This window comes from Centrocercus urophasianus, unplaced genomic scaffold (assembly GCF_019232065.1).
Source record: "Centrocercus urophasianus isolate 14NV4802_14NV808 unplaced genomic scaffold, USGS_Curo_1.0 seq_10, whole genome shotgun sequence".
Lineage (NCBI taxonomy): Eukaryota > Metazoa > Chordata > Aves > Galliformes > Phasianidae > Centrocercus > Centrocercus urophasianus.
This window is the reverse complement of record NW_024884142.1, coordinates 43,268,896-43,289,972: the sequence shown is the minus strand read 5'-3', so window position 1 is coordinate 43,289,972 and position 21,077 is coordinate 43,268,896. Positions and strand designations below refer to the sequence as shown.

The 21,077-nt window shown below is 40.7% G+C and overlaps 2 protein-coding genes across 6 annotated transcripts in view; both read right to left on the bottom strand.

The window, feature by feature from the left end:
- Nucleotides 1–1,359: 1,359 nt before the first annotated feature.
- FABP7 (fatty acid binding protein 7) lies at nt 1,360–4,579 on the bottom strand. 2 transcript variants are annotated; one of them, XM_042817688.1, is made up of 4 exons: nt 4,462–4,577; nt 3,770–3,942; nt 3,052–3,153; nt 1,360–1,527 (listed from the first exon to the last, which is right to left on the bottom strand). In XM_042817688.1, exons 1-4 carry the CDS (start codon nt 4,532–4,534, stop codon nt 1,477–1,479), a joined length of 399 nt encoding a protein of 132 aa, XP_042673622.1. In that variant the 5' UTR covers nt 4,535–4,577; the 3' UTR covers nt 1,360–1,476. The 2 variants fall into 2 exon arrangements, with proteins under 2 accessions (XP_042673622.1, XP_042673613.1); XM_042817679.1 differs by lacking the exon at nt 1,360–1,527 and adding an exon at nt 1,534–2,969 and having other exon boundaries at nt 4,462–4,579.
- Nucleotides 4,580–16,242: 11,663 nt separating this feature from the next.
- PKIB (cAMP-dependent protein kinase inhibitor beta) overlaps nt 16,243–21,077 on the bottom strand; it is a 52,541-nt gene continuing 47,706 nt past the window's right edge. For all 4 annotated transcript variants that reach the window (XM_042818390.1, XM_042818416.1, XM_042818399.1 and 1 more), the window contains exon 3: nt 16,243–17,137. In XM_042818390.1, coding sequence (XP_042674324.1) covers nt 17,052–17,137 — 86 coding nt within the window. In that variant the 3' untranslated portion in view covers nt 16,243–17,051. The remainder of the gene's footprint in view (nt 17,138–21,077) is intronic.

Below are 21,077 nucleotides of genomic sequence, written 5' to 3'. Positions count from 1 at the left end.
GCAGCCCAAAACACAGAGAATGAAGCTCCCTATGTCAGTGAAACAAGTTTTCATTTCTCTGATGAAAGAAGACATCTCCTAGATTTTAAAAGCTAGCAGTATGCACCATTTAAAATGTATTTATGATTGTTTACAGTTGAAGACTCAATCTTCTACATTTATACTGCTCTCCATAAGAGATAAACACCCTGATGTTCTTCCTTTTCTGAAAAAGCAAAAGTGAAGGGAAGAATGCTGTACATGGATGCAGGAGGCCACTTCTCATGACACTGGGGGCAGATCAAAAGAAGAACAGTTGCAGGATGAGGCCTGGAAGACTGGGCCCCCTCCTGCACAGCCCCAAGTAGCTGAGTGCTGTGCTCCCTCAGCCTGGGTGAGAGGGTATAGTACCAGCGTATCAAAATGGGTCATGGGTCAGCACACTAGAAAACATGAGATCTTCCAACTATGCTCCTCTGTAATGCCAACAACCCATTCCAGTGTTCCTAATAAGCTGAAAAGTAGGGCACTCTTCCACCATACTAATCTGTTATGGAATATTACACAGGATAAAGTTTTAATTTCTCTTTTTGTTCAGAGTGCATGTTATTATTACACCCATTACATATTAGCTGTAAAACTACAGCACAGGAAGAAGCCCAAAAGGTTTGTTTGATATTATTTCCCCTGTCTCTTCCCAGCCCTGTGGAGACTGATGAAAGGCAAGCTTTGTGCTTGTGGTTCCCCCAGACCCACCCTGTCACGTTGGTTCTTTCCTCTCACCCTATGAAACACTTGATTCTCTGCACTCTGATGTACTCCAGTCTTTTGTATATATGCTGTGTTTTGTTTTGCTGAAACAAAACAAACTTCTCTTAACTATTAAAACCAAAACGATATCAAAGGTTATCTACGTGCTGACCTCAGCCTGTCCCAGATCACAAGATCCAAGAGACTAGCTGAAACTGGGTTGAGCCTTTCACCTATTTGCCTACTAGGGCTTTAGATTTCTTCAGCAAAAAGCCACTTCAGTGGTAGGAAGGCACTTTTTCCATTTTCCACATAGTATAGATCACTGGGGCAGCAAGGACTATGTTTTTCTGCTGTTCAACTGAGAAAAAAGGAACTTGTACAGCAGCTCCCTCTAAAACACTGGACTATTGGCCCAAGAAACACAAAAAGGAGCACAAGTTTAAAAAATCTTTTAATTTGTTGGATCTCCATTCTAAAACAACTCAAATATATTTCATTTACTGTAAAAACAAACCAAAACGTTTCAGAGTTTTTATGCAAATTTTATCTTGTTGCAATATACAGCAAAAGCTTGCCAATTTGATGGCAAAAAGTTTCTTTAAAAAAAAAAAAAACGCCCGGCCCCCCCCAGAAAAAAAAAATCTTTATTAACCTTTCAATGTCAGAAATGTACATTTAAGCTACTTTCAATTTTGGACAGTACATTAATCCATCCACTAGATGTAACATCTGGTAAGGTGAACTCTATGCTTTCTCATAGTGGCGAACAGCCACCACATCACCAAAGGTAAGGGTCTGCAAGGAAAAGAGAAGTATTAGATGCTCAACCATTTTCTGTAACGGCTAACACATTAAGAACTCTGTACAAGAACAAGATTCCTCTATAAGCTACATAGCATAATAAACAAGTTGCCGAGATTACTGATATTTTAAGTAAGTAACAAGAGAAATCTCAGAGTTGTAGGTGCCATAATAAATCCAACTTTCTCCTTGCTTTCAAATCTAAGAAGCTCGTAATGCGCTTTTGCAATACAACCAAGGTAAGGACATAAATGACTTTCTAATTTTGTGAATACAATTTCTCAAACACAGCTTTGGTTTGAAAAAGATTTAATACTTATTTTGCCAATGCTGATCTACTTGCAAAACGTAGAATTTTAAAGCTAACTTCTCTATTTTCATGTTCTATGTTATTCTACATAAGCATACACTTAAGAAGAATCTCATACTAAGATAAATGCACCCTATACACTCATGTGGCTAAAACTACCAAGTATTCTGGTTTCTACAGTAGTGTACAACACTGACTGCAGAATGTAAGCTTGAGTATTTCACTAAGTGGAATACTGCCTCCAACTGCATTCAAATTCTGAAGAAAATGCTTTCCTGCATATGCATGTAGATGTTCCCAAAAAACAAAGCACATAGTTTTCCTTGAATCACTGTCACATTGTGTTGCACTGACCATAAGAAGTTTTTGTTGTTTGGAATTCTCCATCCACAAGAGTGTTCTCTGAAGTATTTAGAAAACAAAGCAAACTGTTTTCATACAACAGCCAATTTACACACATTACTGTGGTTGAAGTTTTTTCTGGTTTTTTTTTGTGTGTGGTTTGTTTTTTTTTCCCCCCCCTGCAAGATACATCTGTATACCAAACATAGCCATGAAAACCAGCCTGGACATTAGAGTAACTTACGCCACTTATTCACCCCATACTCCTACTCCTGAAAATTAGGCAAGAGAACAAACTTAAAACAAAAATTACTTTTTTTTATTTTTGTACAAATGCTATTTTAAGCATTTTTAAACAAGAAAGGGAGAATAAGTCCTTTTGTATGAAATAGGAAAAGCTATTACCTCCTGTAGCACTGAAGTTTTATTCTCCTGGAGAAATACTTGTTCTGTGTAATTCTCTATTATTTACATGTGCATATATGGAATAAGCTATTAAAGAAATCTGAACAAAGCATTGTCTACATATTAAATTATTGATTATTATATTTCGCAACTCAAAAGAAATTATGTTACGTGTAAATGCATGTCTTAAAATTGTGATTTGCAATATATATTCATTTGGGCATTTCCATGAACTCTAGAAGGGATGCACTTCGAGAACCCACAGACTGGCCTGCCTGGAGCCACAGAGCCATCAGCAATTTTCCAGCAAGATGCCAAACAAAAAGTAATGATCTGAGAAGTGTCCACTAGCTTCACCCTGGTTCTGTGTTACAGATACCTGTGAAATTCACAAGCTTGAGGCAAATGTGAAGAAGGAGCGTTAGTGGTGTACATGAATGCTCAGTGACTTTTGTACTCACCATTACCATTCTGCCATCCTTTATTTCTCTTACAAAGTTTGTCTCTTTGCCATCCCATTTCTGTACATGCACTAGCTTGTCTCCATCCAGGGTCACAACTGACTGTGAGATATTAAAGAATACAAACACTCATTTACCTGGGATATTTGAAATTCTACTCACAGGATAAGCATATACTTCTCAATGGAATTCTCTTCAACAGATATGTGGACCTACAACAATAAAGTGGTCCCAGGCAGGCAGAGCAAAGTACATGAATCATCCTTATTTTAAGGATGGGATCTATACAATTCATGTTTGTATCAAAAAATGGGAAAAAAAAATTGTTTCTTTAGAGTTCTAGTCTCTCAGGAACCATCATTTTGGATGTGCTTTGGGATAACATTTATGTTGAGCCCCTAAAGACAGAGGGAGAAGCGTTCCTCCATTTTGGAAAGGGTCACACTAAATGGTCTTTGTGTCAAAAGTAAAGAAAAATGGAAAAAAAAAAAACTCCTCAGCACTGGACAGGAGAAATGGGGCTGAAAACACAATACGGTGATTCAAAAAAAGACCCAGCACACGTCACCAAATACAATGCAATCCTGTCTTTTCCCCCCCATCCTTCGCAGTGCTACAATTGCGGCAGCAGTTACATTTTCCCTTCCACCCCACCGTGCAAGGATACCACTGGGAAGGGAGAGAAAAGAAGGGATTCTCTGAACGAGAGGTCACTTACTTTGCAGTTTCTGTCGTCGGGGGTAGTTTCATCAAATTCCTCGCCCAGTTTAAAGCTGATTTCTGTGTTTTTGAAAGTGCTCTGAGTCCTGATCACGACTTTGTCCCCCTCGCTGCTGATGATCACCGTGGGCTTAGTCACGTTCCCCACCTGCCGCATCGCAAACCCCACTCCTACACCGCCAGGGAAAAGCAGAAATCATCACCCGCTTTTTTTTTTTTTTTTTTTTTTTTATACACCCTTTCGTTCACACACACAGGCGCAGACAATTCTTCCCCCGCTCTACAGCTTTGGGACGCCGCAGTGCGATGCTGCTTCCCGTCTCGCTTCCATCCCCGCACACCCGTCCCTCCACGTGGGTGAGGCGCTGGATCACCCTTCGCGGAGCCCGAGCAACGCCGCGGGACCGGGGCCGCCCGGGTGATGCCCCGGCACAGCGCTTAGCTCTATTTGTCTGCCGCGTAGCTGCAGCAGCTCAGCTCTTATCCCACGCTCTCCCGTGACCCGGGGCTGCTTGCAGCAGGCTGAGGGCAGCCATCCCGACACTGAGCTTCCAGCATAGCTACCCGGGCAACCCCGGCAAGGAGCAGGGGGCTCTCGTTGTCCCCGATAGCTCTTCTGTGGGACTCCGATTTATTTTGTATTTCACTGTGATGCATATTCTCGGCTCCGGATCTCCCGGTAGCACCTACCCAGCGCCTTCATGTACTCGTCAAAATTGTGGCTGTCCGCCAGCTTCCACGTCGCGCAGAACGCCTCAACCATGACAGCGGTTGCCGGAGTGCCGGGAAACACCACAGGCGCCTCACCGTCCCGCATTTAAAGCCCGCGCCCGGCGGGGGGCCGGCGGGAGGGGAGCGGCGGGAGAGCCGCCCACAGGGCCGGACAGGGCCGGGGCCGGAGTCTGCCCGCCCCGCTTGTAGGGCTCTCCCCGCCCCGCGGCAAATCGGGCTGCCCGGGGATTGGTGCGGCCGACGGTGATGGGGCGCCCGCAGGGCGGCATCATTATCCCAGCGGCGGGAATTTGTTTATTTATTTATTTATTTATTTTCCATCTGGATGGAGAGTTTTCTTTCTTCTACTTATTCTTTGAAATCCACTAGAAGCACTGGGGCCTGTCCCTTTTGTTTCTTGCAGGAGGTTGCCCAGCTCAGTAGGACAAGGTTTTTGGGCGATTTTCCTGAGCGGATTCCACAGCCTTGATTCTAGCTCTCAGTTCTCACAACAAAGCTCAGGGGCTAAGTGAAGGCAGTTTTCTGTGATTTGGGAATAAAACCTCAACAACTGCCTACCTGGGCCAGCCATAATAACTATTAGTCTTCTCAACATTATTTTTAGGCCACCATTAGCTTTTCTTTCAGGCTTTTGTGCTGTGGCACCTTCTTTTAGTCTAGGGCATTGATGCTTGATTTATCACTTTTTACTTGTCCTCAGAAGAATTAACTCCTCTCTGAACCCCAGGGATACAATCCTAATTCCTCACATCACAAAACACAAGTTTTGTTAGTCTTGATAGCCTAACTAAGGGTAGGGACTACTTCTCTTTAATTTTCCATCTCCTTTATTTGAAGTACAGGCAGAGACATAAAGTGTCAGTAGTTACACATGCCCTCCCGCAGCTCCTTGGTTTATGTCCAACTTTCTTTGTTTCGGAGGTTTCTGAACCTTTATTTCTGGGAGTCTTCAACTCTTCTGAGCTGTATTTCCAAGACTTTTCAACTTGTGATCAAAAACAAGGAGAGGAAGAGCATCATGGACATATATGCTCAAATAGATACTATTGGCAGAAGCCCTGGAGTCTCCGCTGATCCTTCTGGTGCTGCTGCTTCTGATCCTTTACGAATGCAGAGAGCCCTGGGATGTCTCCTTGCTCTTTCTACTCTCTGGGTCTTGTTGTACAGAAACAGCCTCATGGATATTTCAGGATAGAAAACTCGTAAAAATGAAGCAATGCCACTGCTGGTAGCTGGACTGTTCAAAGATTCTTCTGTCTTGTATATTCATTTTTGCAGCACTGCAGCCTGACCCCCGGGAGGCAGCCACTTCAGGATCCAACCTAATTTAAGCAATCACACCTACACTGATGGCTCAGTTGTACCAGGATTTCTCAACATTCTTGGCTAAGACAAGTATTTAGTCTTCAGTAAAAATAACACTTTCACACTTTGTACCATGCTTTAGATGTTAAACAGGGTCTGATAAAATGTCCACATTCCCTCTGCTTCTTAGTCAGGTTGCCAAAGTCATGACGCTAGGTTATATGATGGTGAGATCCCACCTGTCTATGGTGGTGATGATCTGGGAGCAGGATAAACCAGAAAGAGGAAGTGTTGCATTACCAACATCTTCTGGGGTGACCACAGTCAGAAACACTTTCCATTGCCTTGTCTTGTAGGTCTTTATGCCAGAGATGTGTTCATGTCAACAGCTAGTACAAGCCTATAGCAATGCTTTTCTGTTCTCTGGAATCACACAGCAGTGTGAAATATACTGACCTTGTGTAATTTGCTGCACAAGAGACAAGCTTAGAGTTCCTGTTAAACTCTGAGGAGACTGTGAAGGTTTCAACAGACTGCATATGCCATAGCACAGAAAACTGATGTGATGAATGGTGTCTCCAGAGATTTCCCTCTGGCCACCTGGGGACGTTCTCATTTATACTGAACTCTTTATGCCACTTGAGCAGTGTCAAGGAGGCACATGTGAAATCTCTGTGAAAGAACAACTTGAAAGATGAAAATACTGTAGCAAGACAGCACTATGTAATGAGTAACCCTGGCTCCCAAAGGTCATTTAGGGTGAATGTGGGACTGGTCTAACCTTCAACCTTTGAATACAGGACACAAAACCTGCTTTTTGCTACTCTTCCCTCGTGTTCAAGCCCTGCTTCACATGTCCTCAGGCATTCCAAGAATAGAGGAGCAGCCTCAGGTCAGCTCCACTCAGCCCTTAAAAAAATTCACTTGTTCAAGGGGAAAAAAAGAAGGAGAGCAGCACAAAACTGTCATCAGGCAACTGTGATGGCAAAGTTTGACCAAGCAGTTGTTATACATGAATACCTCATACTCAGTGCTGGGAGCAGCTGAGAAACGAATCAGTGCAGTCAATCACAAAAGGCTTAGTATATTGATTATGGAAAAGTAGAAAAATTGGTGCAAATAGTGTTTGAAGAAATAGTGTTTGAAGAAAGGTTTATCTAGCCTTCTGCAAGTCTCTCTGTGGATCTAACACAGGAGGAGTTCCCTTCCTAAAGCAACTCAGTTAAACCTATCATTTCACATCCTTGTAGTACAATAGCCAGGAATAAGACATTACTCTATAGAGTAGAGTTTGGTTAATAGTTAAGGAGATATTACATTATAAGGATTTCAGATAATTCAGTGTTGACTGCATTATTGAAACATTTTTGTGTTTGGATCAGCAAAGGTTCTGCAGCTGGAGAACATTTTCACATGCTCTCATGTATGCAAAGTGATATCAGATCCTAACTCCTCTGATGTGAAAGCAAATATTGAAACATCAAGGCCTTGTAAGTATAAAATTCCATTGAAAACCAGCATGATTCAGGGTCCCAACTGATTCAGGAATTTGAGGAATCTCTTAGCATTCTGAAATACACAGGGAGTTACATATGAATTAAGTGAATCAAAAATAACGTGTATCTGAAAGTAAATATTTCCTTCATTTACATAGAGCAGGCTAGGGTATTCTCAGCACTCTCTAACCTTGTATGAAGCCCTGGTGTGACTTCTGTGTGGCTCTGATGTCAATGTAATACAGAAAGGGCTAGAGTTTAGTAGCTATTATGTCAGATGGGACTCAGCTTTAGGGCTGAGTGTGATTTGATTTTTGGTGCTGCAGAAATATCTAATGGCAAAGAGGGCAGTAAAATGTCCTTAACCAAAATTATCTCATATGTTCTCTAGCTGTCTAAGAGATTTGCTGATCCAGCTAATAAAAATAAAATTTAAGTGCTTTTGGTGAGTCATAGAAAAACACTAGGTTTACTCTATTGATATGCAGCTCTTCAGAAATCCTTGTTTAAACAAAAGAGAGAAATGCCTGGTGAAAAAGACACCACCAGCATCCACCTCTGACATTGTGGGCCAACATAATAAAATAGGAGGCATTACTTTTGAAGCAGCTCTTGTACAATTTCAGCCTGGCTAAGTGTGAGGTTAGCTTGGTTGAAATAAATATATAATATAAATGATTATTGCAGGGGCAATAATGACTCTGTGTGAAACTTTGAAGCCATACAAATAGGGTGAACACACTAAGTTAAAATATTGCAATTTGTATAAACACAAGAATAGTGCACGTTTAAGCCGAATAGATGACTTGCGTTTGACTAGATTCTAGTTGGACCGATTCTGGAAGACTTGTGTAAACTTGGTGTTCAGAACAGACCAGTGAGAATACTAGTGGAACAGAATCTAAGGATGCTGTATTACTCTGCGGCCAAGAAGACCAATGGTATCTTGGACTGCATTACAAAAAGCATAGCCAGCATGGCAAGGGAAGTTACTTTCTCCATCTGCTCTGTCCTAGTAAGGCCATATTTAGAATACTGTGTCCAGTTCTGGGCTCCCCAGTTCAAAAAAAGAGAGTGATCTCTTACAAGGAATCCAGCAGAAGGCTACAAAGATTATTAAGGTTCAGGAGCACCTCCTATGTGAAGAAAGGGTGAGTAACCTGGGTCTGTTCAGCTTGGCAAAAAAAAGACTGAGGAGGAATCTGATAAATGTGTATAAATATCTAAAGGAAGCTAAGAGGCAAATGGATGAGGCCAGGCTCTTCTCAGTGGTGTGTAGCGATAGCACAAGGAGTAATGGCCTAAAACTTGAACATAGGAAGTTTCATACTAACACGCAGAAGAATTTCTTTATGGCAAAGGTGACAGAGCACTGGAACATGTTGCCAAGAGAGGTGGTGGAGTCTCCTTCTCTGGAGATATTCAAGACTCGTGTGGATGTCTACCTGTGCAACCTACTGTAGGGTACCTTCAGAAGGGTTGGACTCAATGTTCTATTGAAGCCCCTTCCAAGCCCTGCAATTCTGTGATTATAACAAAGATAGGGAATGCTTTTTAACATCAGCAATCCAAATTTTACAGTATTAAAAATACAGGTAATCTCTAAGTAATATATTATCTTTCTGCAGCACTAGTATATGCCATGGAGGCTGCCTAATACTTACTGAGAATATTTGACATTCAGCATAAGCAGTCTTGAACATTTGGATATTACCTGGATGCCTCTCTGTTTATCCAGCTGTGGACTGACAGGGGAGTCACAGCCTGCCAAAGCCACACCCCTGTGGCATTGTTTCCTCTGATTCAAAATCTCTCATGGGGCACAAGCCATTTCCTCTGAAGTCCTAAACTGGCAGAGGGATCCAGGTATGGTTAATGCAACCTTGAAAAAAATGCTGAGTTCCACAGTCTTGATAAATAATTTAATTAGATTATCAACTTATGGGCCTGTTGTTAAGGAAAATATGCCTATCACAGATCAGGCGGAAGTACTTCTGAAATGTTAGCTCATAATAGGTGACCTAGATATAATTACATACCTTCCTTGTCAATTCATTTACATAGTGCAAATATATCCCTGCTTTACACGTTGGTTTGTGTGAAACGAATTATTTTTCAGTTTTCACAAGTCTAAATACATAAGCTTCCTCAAACATAAAGTTCAAGAGCAAGTTTAAGCATTGCAAAATAGCCTATTACTAGCTTTAAATAAGGACTAATAACAAGACAAACTTGGGGAAGACTCATCGTCTTTGCTGTTAGGAGATTAACCCTGGAGAAGCTAAAATAAGACTGGATCTTCAGTCTAGTATACAAAGGTATGAAAGCTTCTAAGTAGAAGTTAAGTCTAGATAAATTTATATTACAATAAAGTGCATAATTGTTGTAAAGTACCAGAATAACTTTAAAACCACCTTATTATACATTTAATTCCTGTCAGCTGTAAACTGGATTAAAAGGTACAAACGTGTTTTTTTTTTAGACGTGATAGAGGAAATAATTCAGAGAAGTTCCATATCCTGGATTATGCAAGAAATCACATGAGACAGTCACAATGAGTAAGTCTAGACTAAGAGACTTAAAAGACACATCCAGCCATGTGTGTAGGATTATGCTTTGTCAGATCCAGACTCTGCAACAGGAGAAGATGCAGATAAGCATAAGAAAGAAACTAGGCATGTAGTAACCCTGCCTGATAATCATGGGACTCACTTCCAGGACTGTCCTAAAGCAATTGCCAAGTGGAGATGTATAGATACATCTACTATTCCTTTAAATTTATGCATCCATGTTCATGTTTCAAAATATCTCCTCCACCATAGGACCGTGGTAAACATAATCAAGAGCCTCTGTTTATCACAAGCTCCTTAACTCATTCTGTAATATTTCAGCAAGGCTTCTAGTAGCATCTTCCTCCAGACCTTTGAAACTTCCTTGAGCAGGTGGTGGGAGCTACAGCCAGTGCTAAAGACATCCAGAGTCCGGAAGCAAGGAAGGGTGCAAGAGCAGGTCTGACTCACTCATACCAAGATGGGCTTGGCTGCTTTGCTTAATGAAGGACTGAAGAGGGAAGTGACACAGCTTTCTGTCTTTTAACTCTTCTCACTGTCCTTTGTCTCCCCAACTTCAATTATTTTCATTCTTACATATCAGTATTTCATTCTATCTTTTATAAACTTAGCTAGAAATTCCCACTCCTGAAAGCTCATGTTAAAAACAACAACAACAACAACAACAAAACACCATAAAGTCAAGAGATCGAAGGCTGTCTAAAAGGACATGCCTGGGATAAACTTATTTTAGCACTTCCTTACATTGCAAAAGCAGCTCTACTTGCATGATCACATGCTACTTTTCTCTAGAGCAACTTTAAGTTGAATACAGACTATTCAGGTTATAGCTCAAGCTGCAGACATGGTTGGCACCCACCAGATACGGCTGCTCAGGGCCCCATCCAACCTGGCCTTGAACACCTCAAAATATTGAGCCCAGCTTCTTTGGGTAGCCTGTACCAGTGCTTCACCATCCTCTGAATGAAGATTTTTTCCTGAAAATTAACATAAATTTCCCCTCTTTTAGTTTAAAGCCATTCCCGCTTGTCCTGTCACTATCAGGCTATGTAAAAGGTCTGTCTCTCTCCTGCTTATAACTTCCCTTTAAGAACTGGAAGGCTGCAGTGAGGTCTCCCCAGAGCCTGTTCTTCTCCAAGCTAAACAACCTCCTCCAACATCCCTGCATCCTTCCTATGTTGGGGGCCTCAGGCCTGGATGCAGTACTCCAGATGGGGCCTCACAAGGGCAGAGCAGTGGGGAGCAATTATGTCCCTTGCCCTGCTGGCCATTCTCCTTTTGATGCAACCCAGGACAGAGTTACCCTTCTGGGCTGCAAGAGCACACAGCTGGCTTATGATCAGATTTTCATCCACCAGAATCCCCAAGTTGTTCTTTGCAGGGCTGCTCTCAATGAAATCTTCCCCAGATAATCTGGGATTACCTTGACCCAAGAGCAACACCTTGCACTTGCCCTTGTTAAACCTTATTAGGTTCATGTGGACCACTTTTCCATCCTGCCCAGGTCTCTCTGGACGGCCTCTCTTCCTTTCTGTTGTGTCAACTGCATCACTCAGGTTGCTGTTTAAAGCACTACCTGGTGATATTGGATATAAGGAGGCGTGAGGAGGTCTAAGTGAGCAAAGCAAGGGGCAAGCACTGAGGAGAGGCAGCGATGAGATTGATGCAAGCTTTGAATGGCGTTAAATATGAAATTCAGGCACAAGGTAGTACCGGAATGGGCAGATTGGTTGGATGCTAGAAGGCTACCCGCTCGACGAGACGCAGACCGGCTGTACCGGCTGTTGGCAGCGGTAGCCGAAGCCCCGGCAGGGCGGGCGGCAGCGCCCTCTGCCGGCTGCGCTCGGCTCCCCTGCGGAGCGTGTTGCGGGTCCCTACCGGGGTCGGGCTGCGGGGCGCTGCCGCAGCTCTCCGCTTCGGTTCTTACTGTGAGAGAACCGAACTCTGCCATTTCTGAGGCGGGCGCGACAATGAACACTTCCAGGGCCCGGCAGCTGGCCTGGCATGGGCTCGGGCGCCATCTCGTGCCCGGCCTCGTGAGCGTGACCTGGTTCTCACCCAGCTGAGCAGGGAGATAAAGTGAAATAATAAAACAGCAGGTCTCCACTTACTGCTAATTATTACCCAGTATAGAACAGCTTCAAGTAGGGAAGGTGAAATAGTTCTGCTTGAAAAAATCAAAACTGTCATGTGGTGGTGTTAGCACCCCAACCCAAAGCACAGAGCAGGGATGTAACACTATGTGGGCATACACTGTGCAAGGGAGTGAGCTGGAAGTGACACCAGGAAGGAGCAGTGACAGCACTGTGTAGCTGAGAGTGTTTAGCTAGGGCTATTTTCTCAGTCTACGTAATCCATTAGAACAATATTCTCAGCGATGAGAGACTGCTGTTTGCAGTTACCTTTCTGCATGCTCAGGATCACATGACTCTTACAAGATGCACGGACCCTTAGTAAAAACCTATGAGTGCCTCAGATAAACTGGACACATTCAATCTCTAGCCAGGCCAGCTGCCTCACACTTTGCTGATTTTGAGGTTTCTTGATCACCAGACTCAGTTTATTCAAGCAGGCTACCTGGCAGGCTGAGGATCCCACTAGATGGCAGGACAGTTAAGCTCTTGCTGCTTTCAGCCAAACCGCTTTGGATAGCACAATCAGTGCACTCCAGCGGGCTCAGCCCTTCAGGTCTGTGCTGGGCTGACCTGGGCACCCCTCAGGATTCACAGCAGATCTGCAGCTCTCAGCAGAGCAAACAGTCTGTGCAAAACTAGTATGGAAATCTCTGACTCTTTAATTCTTCCTCATGTGTTTTACCACACACAAAGCACCAGCAGGCAGAACAGAGGAATCAAAATCAAAATCAACCCTAAGTAATCTGCTGCATCCTGAAATCTGTAAAACATATTTGGAATACATGATGGTAAAGTGTGCATTACATATCTTATCGCTACTGCTGTGTGTCATTGTTAACTAATGCAAGCACAGTTAAGACTCCATATGATCACCACTGTATTTATCAACGTGTAATAACTGTGTATCCTCTCACTATTTGGGAATGATATGGAAGATACACTTCCACATATCCTATTGTCAAACAGTTGGCTGTTGTGGTATAAGTATAAATGCACTGGTATAACAAGCAAAAATTAACAATCAGCTGATGTTTTGATGCGACTCTTACATAGAAGTAGCTAAGGATTATTTAAATAAATACATGGTATATATGCATACAGCAGCCAGTTTATCATTTATCATCATCTGTTTATTAACAGCATTCATGAAGTGAGTTAACTAATTAAAATACACTTTGAAATTTACTGGCTTGAAGAAATATTTATATGCATAACTCTTCATCTGCAAGGCCCAATTTGGAAACATACAATGTATGCAAAACATTGTATATGTTTTGTCATTACTGTAAGTCATTACTGCCCTGTTATGAGCTGGAGTGAATGTTGTGCAACAGAGAATTGGTCACTGTGAGTAGGATCATAGGTCCATATAACCAAATATAATGTCTTGAATAATGCAAAATTATATGATGTTACCAATGAGTAGTTTCCTTGTCTCAAGTATTTGTTCAAGGACTTTACAGAACGGGAGACATTTTCTGTACACTTAGTAACTCCTGAGTTAAAACTGCAGTTGATGTAAAACAGTCTTTTCCTTCAGTGACAACTGGATATGACCTATACATTACCATCAATGCTTTGGAAATTCCTTATAAAGTATACCAGTGCTTTGATGATCATTTCATCCAGCATTTCTTTTTAAAGCTCAGCCTATGCAGTTACACCAGAATGATAGTATGTGGCACAGATGAAGGTAGCTAAATGAGGAATCATAAGAAAGCATAAATCATGAGAAATCATGAGAAAGCATAAACTAGATTGTTCTAATAATCAGTCCCCTACCTTAAAATCTACTTACTCATTCATTGCCTTCCAGAAAACAAATGGAACTTTCCTAATTTATAATAACAGAAGATATGCCTCAGCATGTTCACTTGCCTCTTACATGGAGCTCATGATGAACAGCTGAACAAAAGAAAATTACCTCCTTAATGATATCTGAAAAAGAGTGAGGCCATTGTTTTTATGTGTTCAAAGAATCTAAATTATTAAATTTTCTAATGTATGTACAATTAAGTTACAGAGTTTTATTTTCTATCCTTTTTTTTTTTTTAAGTATGCAGAGTGGCTGAGAATTAATCTTTACCTCATTGAGTTCTGAAATTTGGAGACAATAAAGTTACTGTTTTTGCTTGGTACTAAAATAAATGTCTTGGCTCTGTATAAAAGCCCAGGATGGTGCTTTTATGCTGATGAAAAAGATGCTATTACCTGTGCTGCACTTGCTGCAAATGGAAATTGGGATTAATGCGTTATAATACAAAATTAGCCTTAATAGAAGTTTGCTGCTGTAATTTATCAAGTTAATTAAATATGCACCTAATTTTAAGCACTAAGTATTTCTACTTACTTCAGTGAGACTAATCTACATTTAAAGCTAAGCATATTTTAAAATATTCTGCTGATTCATGGCCATAACTTTGTAACTATATGGATTAAGAGAAAACACTAGCATTAATTATTCATTATCTGAGCTAATAGGAAGGTGGTATGTCCTGGATATTAGTTAAAACTGGATAAACTGGCTCAGCAGGGAGTATTCAGAAGCACTTAGCTCTTTACAGACACAGCTAAAGTCCAGCAGGAGTTACTGTCTATCTTCGAGATACCAGCAAGAAAAGGAACCAGAGCTTGCCCAACTCTAGCTATACTTCGGACAGTAACCCGGCTTAAACCCCTGATTCCTGGGTACTGTGGCCTTGAGGTACCGAAAGAGCTCAGAAGGGGCTTGGCTAACTCCTGTCTGCCTGAGTGAGGAGTAATACAGAACTAATAAATTCTTCTGGACCAAAGTTTTCAGCACAATGTCTCTCATGCCAATTGTTTTTAACTGAGTTGCATTTTAAATCTTCCTGTTTGTCTTTACATCTTATGCAGAGTTTCTTCTTAAGCTTCTTTCTACACTCTCAATGACAGGTTCATACAGCAAAAGTAAGCACCAATTCTCCTACTTGTTTATCGCCCTGGTTAAGGTTCTAAATTCAATATCTGTGAGTAGTGGTACGTATGTATGTCTGCTGAGTAATTTTATAGACGGTTTAACACATGAATAATTTGCTAACTTTAATTGGTTCACATGATTGGTATTTTAATAGGAAAAAAAAAAAAAACCAAAACCCTTCAAAGCTTTTCAAAGTAGAAAAATATTTAAGTATCTGTTCCTGTAACCCAAATTTCAGAGTCTGTTTAACGTAAGAGAAAATTCTAAATATATCCAGTGCTGCAACTGTGAAGGAAGAATTCAATATAGGCTGTGACCCAGAAGAGCACTTTAACATACGCTCCACTTAAAGCGTATAAGGAATTCTGCTGCAGTAATACTCAACTACTTGAATCCCATTGGATCATTCTAACATCTTAAAATTGAACGCATTCATGTGTCCCGATGCTATAAAGGAGGCTGGAGTATGAGAAAAGGTCTGTAACACAGAACAAAAGTGTGCATCACAAATACAGTTAATTTTATGTCCCTCTCCATGGTGTTTTTCAGCTTTTGTCCTCTGCTAGCTCAGGTTTTCAGACTGTCTTAAGCCACCCATTTTGCTACAGTGGAGTATGTTATTTTCTATTCCAAACTTGAAAGTAACTCTGGGATGCTGCACTTGTTGAACGAGCACAGATAGCTGGAGAGAACCCAGTGTTGCTTCAGCTGGATAAAATCTACCCTTTACTGAATGGTCCCTAAAAGACAGCCTATTAATAAATGCAGATGCCTATTATGAATGGTAGCTGTGTGGAAAAGCCTCTTGCAAGATGTCCACCAGCCATAAAATTCACAAATATTTTGTAGGTGGAATATCAGTCAATTGTGTGATGTGCCTATGTGGGACACTTCTTCCATCTTGCCACAGTCCGGCAGAGAAATTGTGTGGGTAAATAAAATAATTTGATTGTCAGTATTGGTCAAGTCTCACAAAGTACAAAAAACAGCTGCAGCTCTAGACAGCAGTAAGGGTGTCTGTGCATGAATCTTGGATTCCTACAGTAAAGGACTGCATGCTGGGTAGTTTCAGGAGCATGGCCTTCACATACACACACACGCACACACACACACACACACACACAAACAAACAAAAAAAACCCAACATTTAAATAGATAAAACTCTGTAAAAATCACACTGGAACACTTTCATCAGCAGCAAACAGTAAAGCAAAAATGAGATGCAATAATAATATATTATTATGGGGTTTTGAGTCTTGTCATATAAAAGAAACATCAAAGATTCAACAGAAGACAGAAAATATGATAGCTATTTAATTTCCATAGTGAGATGAACAGTTTTAATCACTTACAAACATGGCTATTTTATTTCAGATATACATGAACAGCTACAATAATAATCCTGAGAACAGAAATGACAGAAATAGCAAGACTGCTAGGAGTGGGATAGGTGAGATGATCTGCCATAATTAAATAGAGTGTAAAGAGACTTAAAAAATGAACACTGGTAGTTTAAATGCTAAACAAAATGCTTTGAAGTCAGGAAGAAGAGAGAAAAAAGTTAGTTTTCCTATTTGTCACATCCATCTTCTTATACCTAATGAGAACAAAAATCTCTGAAGATATACTGCAGATTGGGTCTGTAATCTAATACATACTAATTATCTTAAAGGAGAGTGAATACACCTCTGTGTAACAAAGAAGCTATTTTAGAAAATTAAGAAATAGGACTTTTATTTTAAAGTAATCATTACCTGGTACATCTGCTATCTATGTTCATTAAAACTCCCAAAGAAGATTAGTTTGGATGAATAAAGTAATCATTAAGCAACCAAAAAAAGAAAAAAAAAAGAAAAAAAAAAAAAAAAAGAAGCAGAACAGATACATTCTTTAGTTCTCTTCCCATTTGGATGTGTAGAACATTTTTTCTGATGAACAACAGCAGAAAAAACAGTAGTTCCATGTTAAAGCCATCTACATATAAGTGTGTCACAAAAGTCTTTCCTCTGCTGTTGCAATTGCTACCACACTTCAAAATAGGTAACAGGGAAACTCTGCAAAGTCTGTCGACAGGTTTCCTCAGTTGAGCAGTCCTCAGGTATTAGGAATTGCTGCTCTTTCCCTCTGCCTCTTGACTTTCCAGCAAGGCTTTGGATGATGATACTTCTCCACCCTCTGCTCCTCCATCTAGAAAAAAACACAAACATTTATAATGCACACAGTCTTACAGCTTTTTAATTACAGTCAAATATTTGGGCTTATCGATCACTTCTATTTGGATTGGCTCTTTATTACCAAACTCATGGGTGCTCTGGAAAGAGTGATAAACTCAAAATATAAAGAACCTGCACAGACATTGTCCAAAAACAATTTCCTATTGGTTCTGATTTCCATGTTCCTTGCACATTCTAATAAATTTTAAGCATCAGATCAGATATAACTTTTTTTTTTTTCTGACTTGTTTTCAAAGTCAGGTTAGAATATAGCACTCCTCTGAGCACAGTTTGGATTCTGGTAGATAACATTACATTTTATGAACATGTCCATTATTTGTCTGACCTTCTTTGCCACTAAAAACATAGCAGAAATAATTTTTTTTTCACAAGATGAGGGTATATATATATACTTTTTTGTAATTCTGATTTTGAAGTTCACTCTTTCATAGATCAGAATGGAACGATGACATGGCTAGTACAAATAAAAGCACACCAGCAGAACTGATTCATGGTTATGGTCATCATTAGATATGTGGAATTCTGCACTGTCCCTTCTGAAGCCCATATTCTCTCACTGAGAAATGACAGCTCCTCTTGCCTTGATTTCCTTGCAAAGCACAATTATTTTCACACTATCCTCAAGTCTCACAGAGCATTAACAATGGTAACAAAACAGTTTGTGTACTCAGACCTAAGACAGACCATAGCTTCTGCAAATCTGGTTGTATCATCTTCCAACATTTACCTGATTTAATAATCATAATCTAAGAGGTCAAATGTCAGGAATTTCCCTGGAGATTTGCCATTAACACATCACAAACAGACAATATTATATATATTCGTCACTGCTTACCACAGTAAATTTACACCACTGTACACAATAAATTGCTTGATGTTGTCTGCAACAGCCTCTGGTTTGGAGGCTTCATAGTTTAACACTGGTAAATTAAGAACTCAGTTACTTGACATTCTTCAGTATTACATAGCACAGCACTTTTAAGGAAAGGGAGACAGAGTCATGTCCTCTATTGTCTGCTTCTGTTTGGGGCTTGATGTCCAATATTAGTGGAGTCTTGTAGACAGGGTAAACAGAGTTTGCTAGAGGAAATCCAAACTCTTATTTACAGCACAGGTGCTACATCCAGACAGCTACATCCAGACAGTTATACACAGTTACCTAGAATTATTTTCACCAAGCAACATAAATTATTAGCAGAACAGACCCCCAGAGCAGATTACAGAAGGTCAGTGTAACCTCTTTGCTCTCAAACTTTTTGCAGATTCTTCTTTAATCCTGGAATCTCATGTGATATCAACTGATATCACAACAGATGGTGGTGACACACTGGAACAGGTTGCCCAAGGATGTTGTGGATGCCCCGACCCTGGTGGCATTGAAGGCCAGGCTGGATGTGGCTCTGGGCAGCCTGGTCTAGTAGCTGGCAACCCTGCACATAGCAAGGGGGTTGAAACTAGATGATCATTGTGGTCCTTTTCAACCCAGAACATTCTATGATGCTATGATTCTATGACTCTATGATTGTTTAATATGGTTCCACTATAGCTTCCCATCAGACTACCTTTGGGAAGTATCAACTCTCCAAAACTAACACGTCAGCAGAGGTGGGTAGGGTACAGATAGCCTTCCTGTCAGACTTGGGCTCTGTGAAAAATAGCTGATGCCAAAACATCTCCATTCATTTCAAAGTGAATATTAATTTAGTGGAATGTCCAGAGTGCACAGAAATTTGTATCACACAGCAATGGTCCTTGCATTTTCATAAAGAATATATGCAAAGTCTCTTATCTTCTAAACCAGACAGAAGGTATTAGCAAATCCCGTTTCTGACCTTTCACTCTGACAGCAAGTGACAGCTTTTTAGAAGGAAAAGAAATGTATGATCCAATGAGCATTAGCTAAATGTGAAGCAAGATGGAGAGCCCTCCTCACCATTCCCCGTAGTCTTCACTAAATCTTTCAGAAAAAAATAGGGCATGCTTTATATAGCCACATGTTCTATCTTCTCTGCTTTTCTCATTTATCTAACCTCTTTGTTCTGAGCTGGCAATGGCTTTCATTTTAACAGCTTATTGCTAAAGCCAAAGACAAGCAAGTTTTGTCCATTACAGCCCCAAATGTATCACAAACAAACAATTTCCCAGTCACGGCATCGTAAACTTTCATTTTATTTTGATGACTTTCCCTCAGTTTTGCTTGCTGCCCATTTGGAAGTTTAACTGACAAGAAAATGAGGCTGCAATTCCCATTTTGATGCTTGCGGAATTCCCAATTCACAAAAGCACCCAAGCAGTGCCCACTAGTCACAGTGTGTCTAACTGTATCCTGCATTCACTTATTATCATGACTGCAAAATGCTGATAATAGCAATTACTCCTTCTGGGAGTGCTCTGGTGGCAACGAAAAAAGCAAAGGATAATTCCATGCTATGAATTGTTCTTCAAATCTCCTTTTGTTTTTAAGAAAGCACTGGTACATACTGCTCAAACTAATGTAGCTGTGTTTCATTTCTTCTTAATGCACTTGGATGAGCACCAGGAAAGGATTACTCTGTCTGGAGTACTTCTATTATCTTGTACTGTAACATTTCTTTTAAGAAGACACTCACTCTTTCATGTTTACTTTTATGCAGGAAAAAATATATATATATCGGAGAAAATTTTTCCATGCCTTAAAAAGTATATTGTTTCCAATTTTCCAGAGTCAAAATGAAACAAACATGAGGAACTTACCTGTACTGTTGTATTTTTTGAGCTTTGTTTAACATGGTCATATGTATTCCCCTCAAGGTTAATTGCTCTAAGCAATACAAAGGTTAGTTATTCATAGCATAGCAATGAATATTCCAATGGCTTGGACTTCCCAGTCCAAGAGCTTTACTTCCACAATGTCAAATTCCCACCTGCCTCCTCTTTGACAAGGGAAACAGTTCCCTCCTGCAGGAATGTGGCCCGTGGTCACTGTGTGCAATGGTGCCAAGTGGAAGAGCTTTTTCGGAATTAAAAAAAAGATATTTGAAAATGAAAGCATTAAATGTTAATTGCCCGTCTATACTCTGGAATGGATTTGCAATGCTGCAATCACGTACACCAGAAAGAGGACATCTGCAAGGACATCTCAAATTCAAGGAGTCTGAACTGCGTCTCATCTGCTGTTACTGACCTGCATAACCTTGTATGCACTCTTAACACGGTGCCCTTCCATCTGCTTTTCCAAATTCCCCCAGTTCTCCTCAGTACTGCCCTTTCACCTAGGCATATATAACTGTCCTTGCTGGCTTTCACTTATTTATGTCTGTCCTCTCCTCTTCATAAATCCTTGGCCTTTCCTTTTGCAAAAGTAATGCCTTCTTCCAGCACCCATTCAGATAATGTTTTTTCCTCCCCTTCCTAGTTTCAAGAGAGGATGTTGTGATCCAGTCTCTCTTTTCATTCCTCGCAGAAGTGATGTCTCTATTCATCCTCTTCTTCACCCCCAGAAGTCCTTCAACAGGCCCCAGATGGGCTTGGATTACAAAAGTCCAAAAACATGTATATAAATGAAATGATCAAAGCAAGGACAATTTGTAATCAAAGAATTTCCCACAGTTTTATGGTGCTTTAAGAGGATGTAAATTCAACACTACTTCAAGTAATATAGAAGCACAATATACACCCTTCGAGCTTGAGAATTTTCCTGTAACCTATTTCAGCTGGAATTCATGAGCCCTGTACCCTTCAGCACAGGCTTGCCTCCTACTCTGCTGCCTGCAGACCATTGCTGCTGCTGGAAGTGGGACCACCTTGGGAGCGGCAGGCATGAGAAGAAGAATATTCTTCCAAATCAAGATTTAAAAAGTAGGAGCAACCCATGCTCAGAGGCAACCTATAATTCTCACTTCATCAGCATCAGA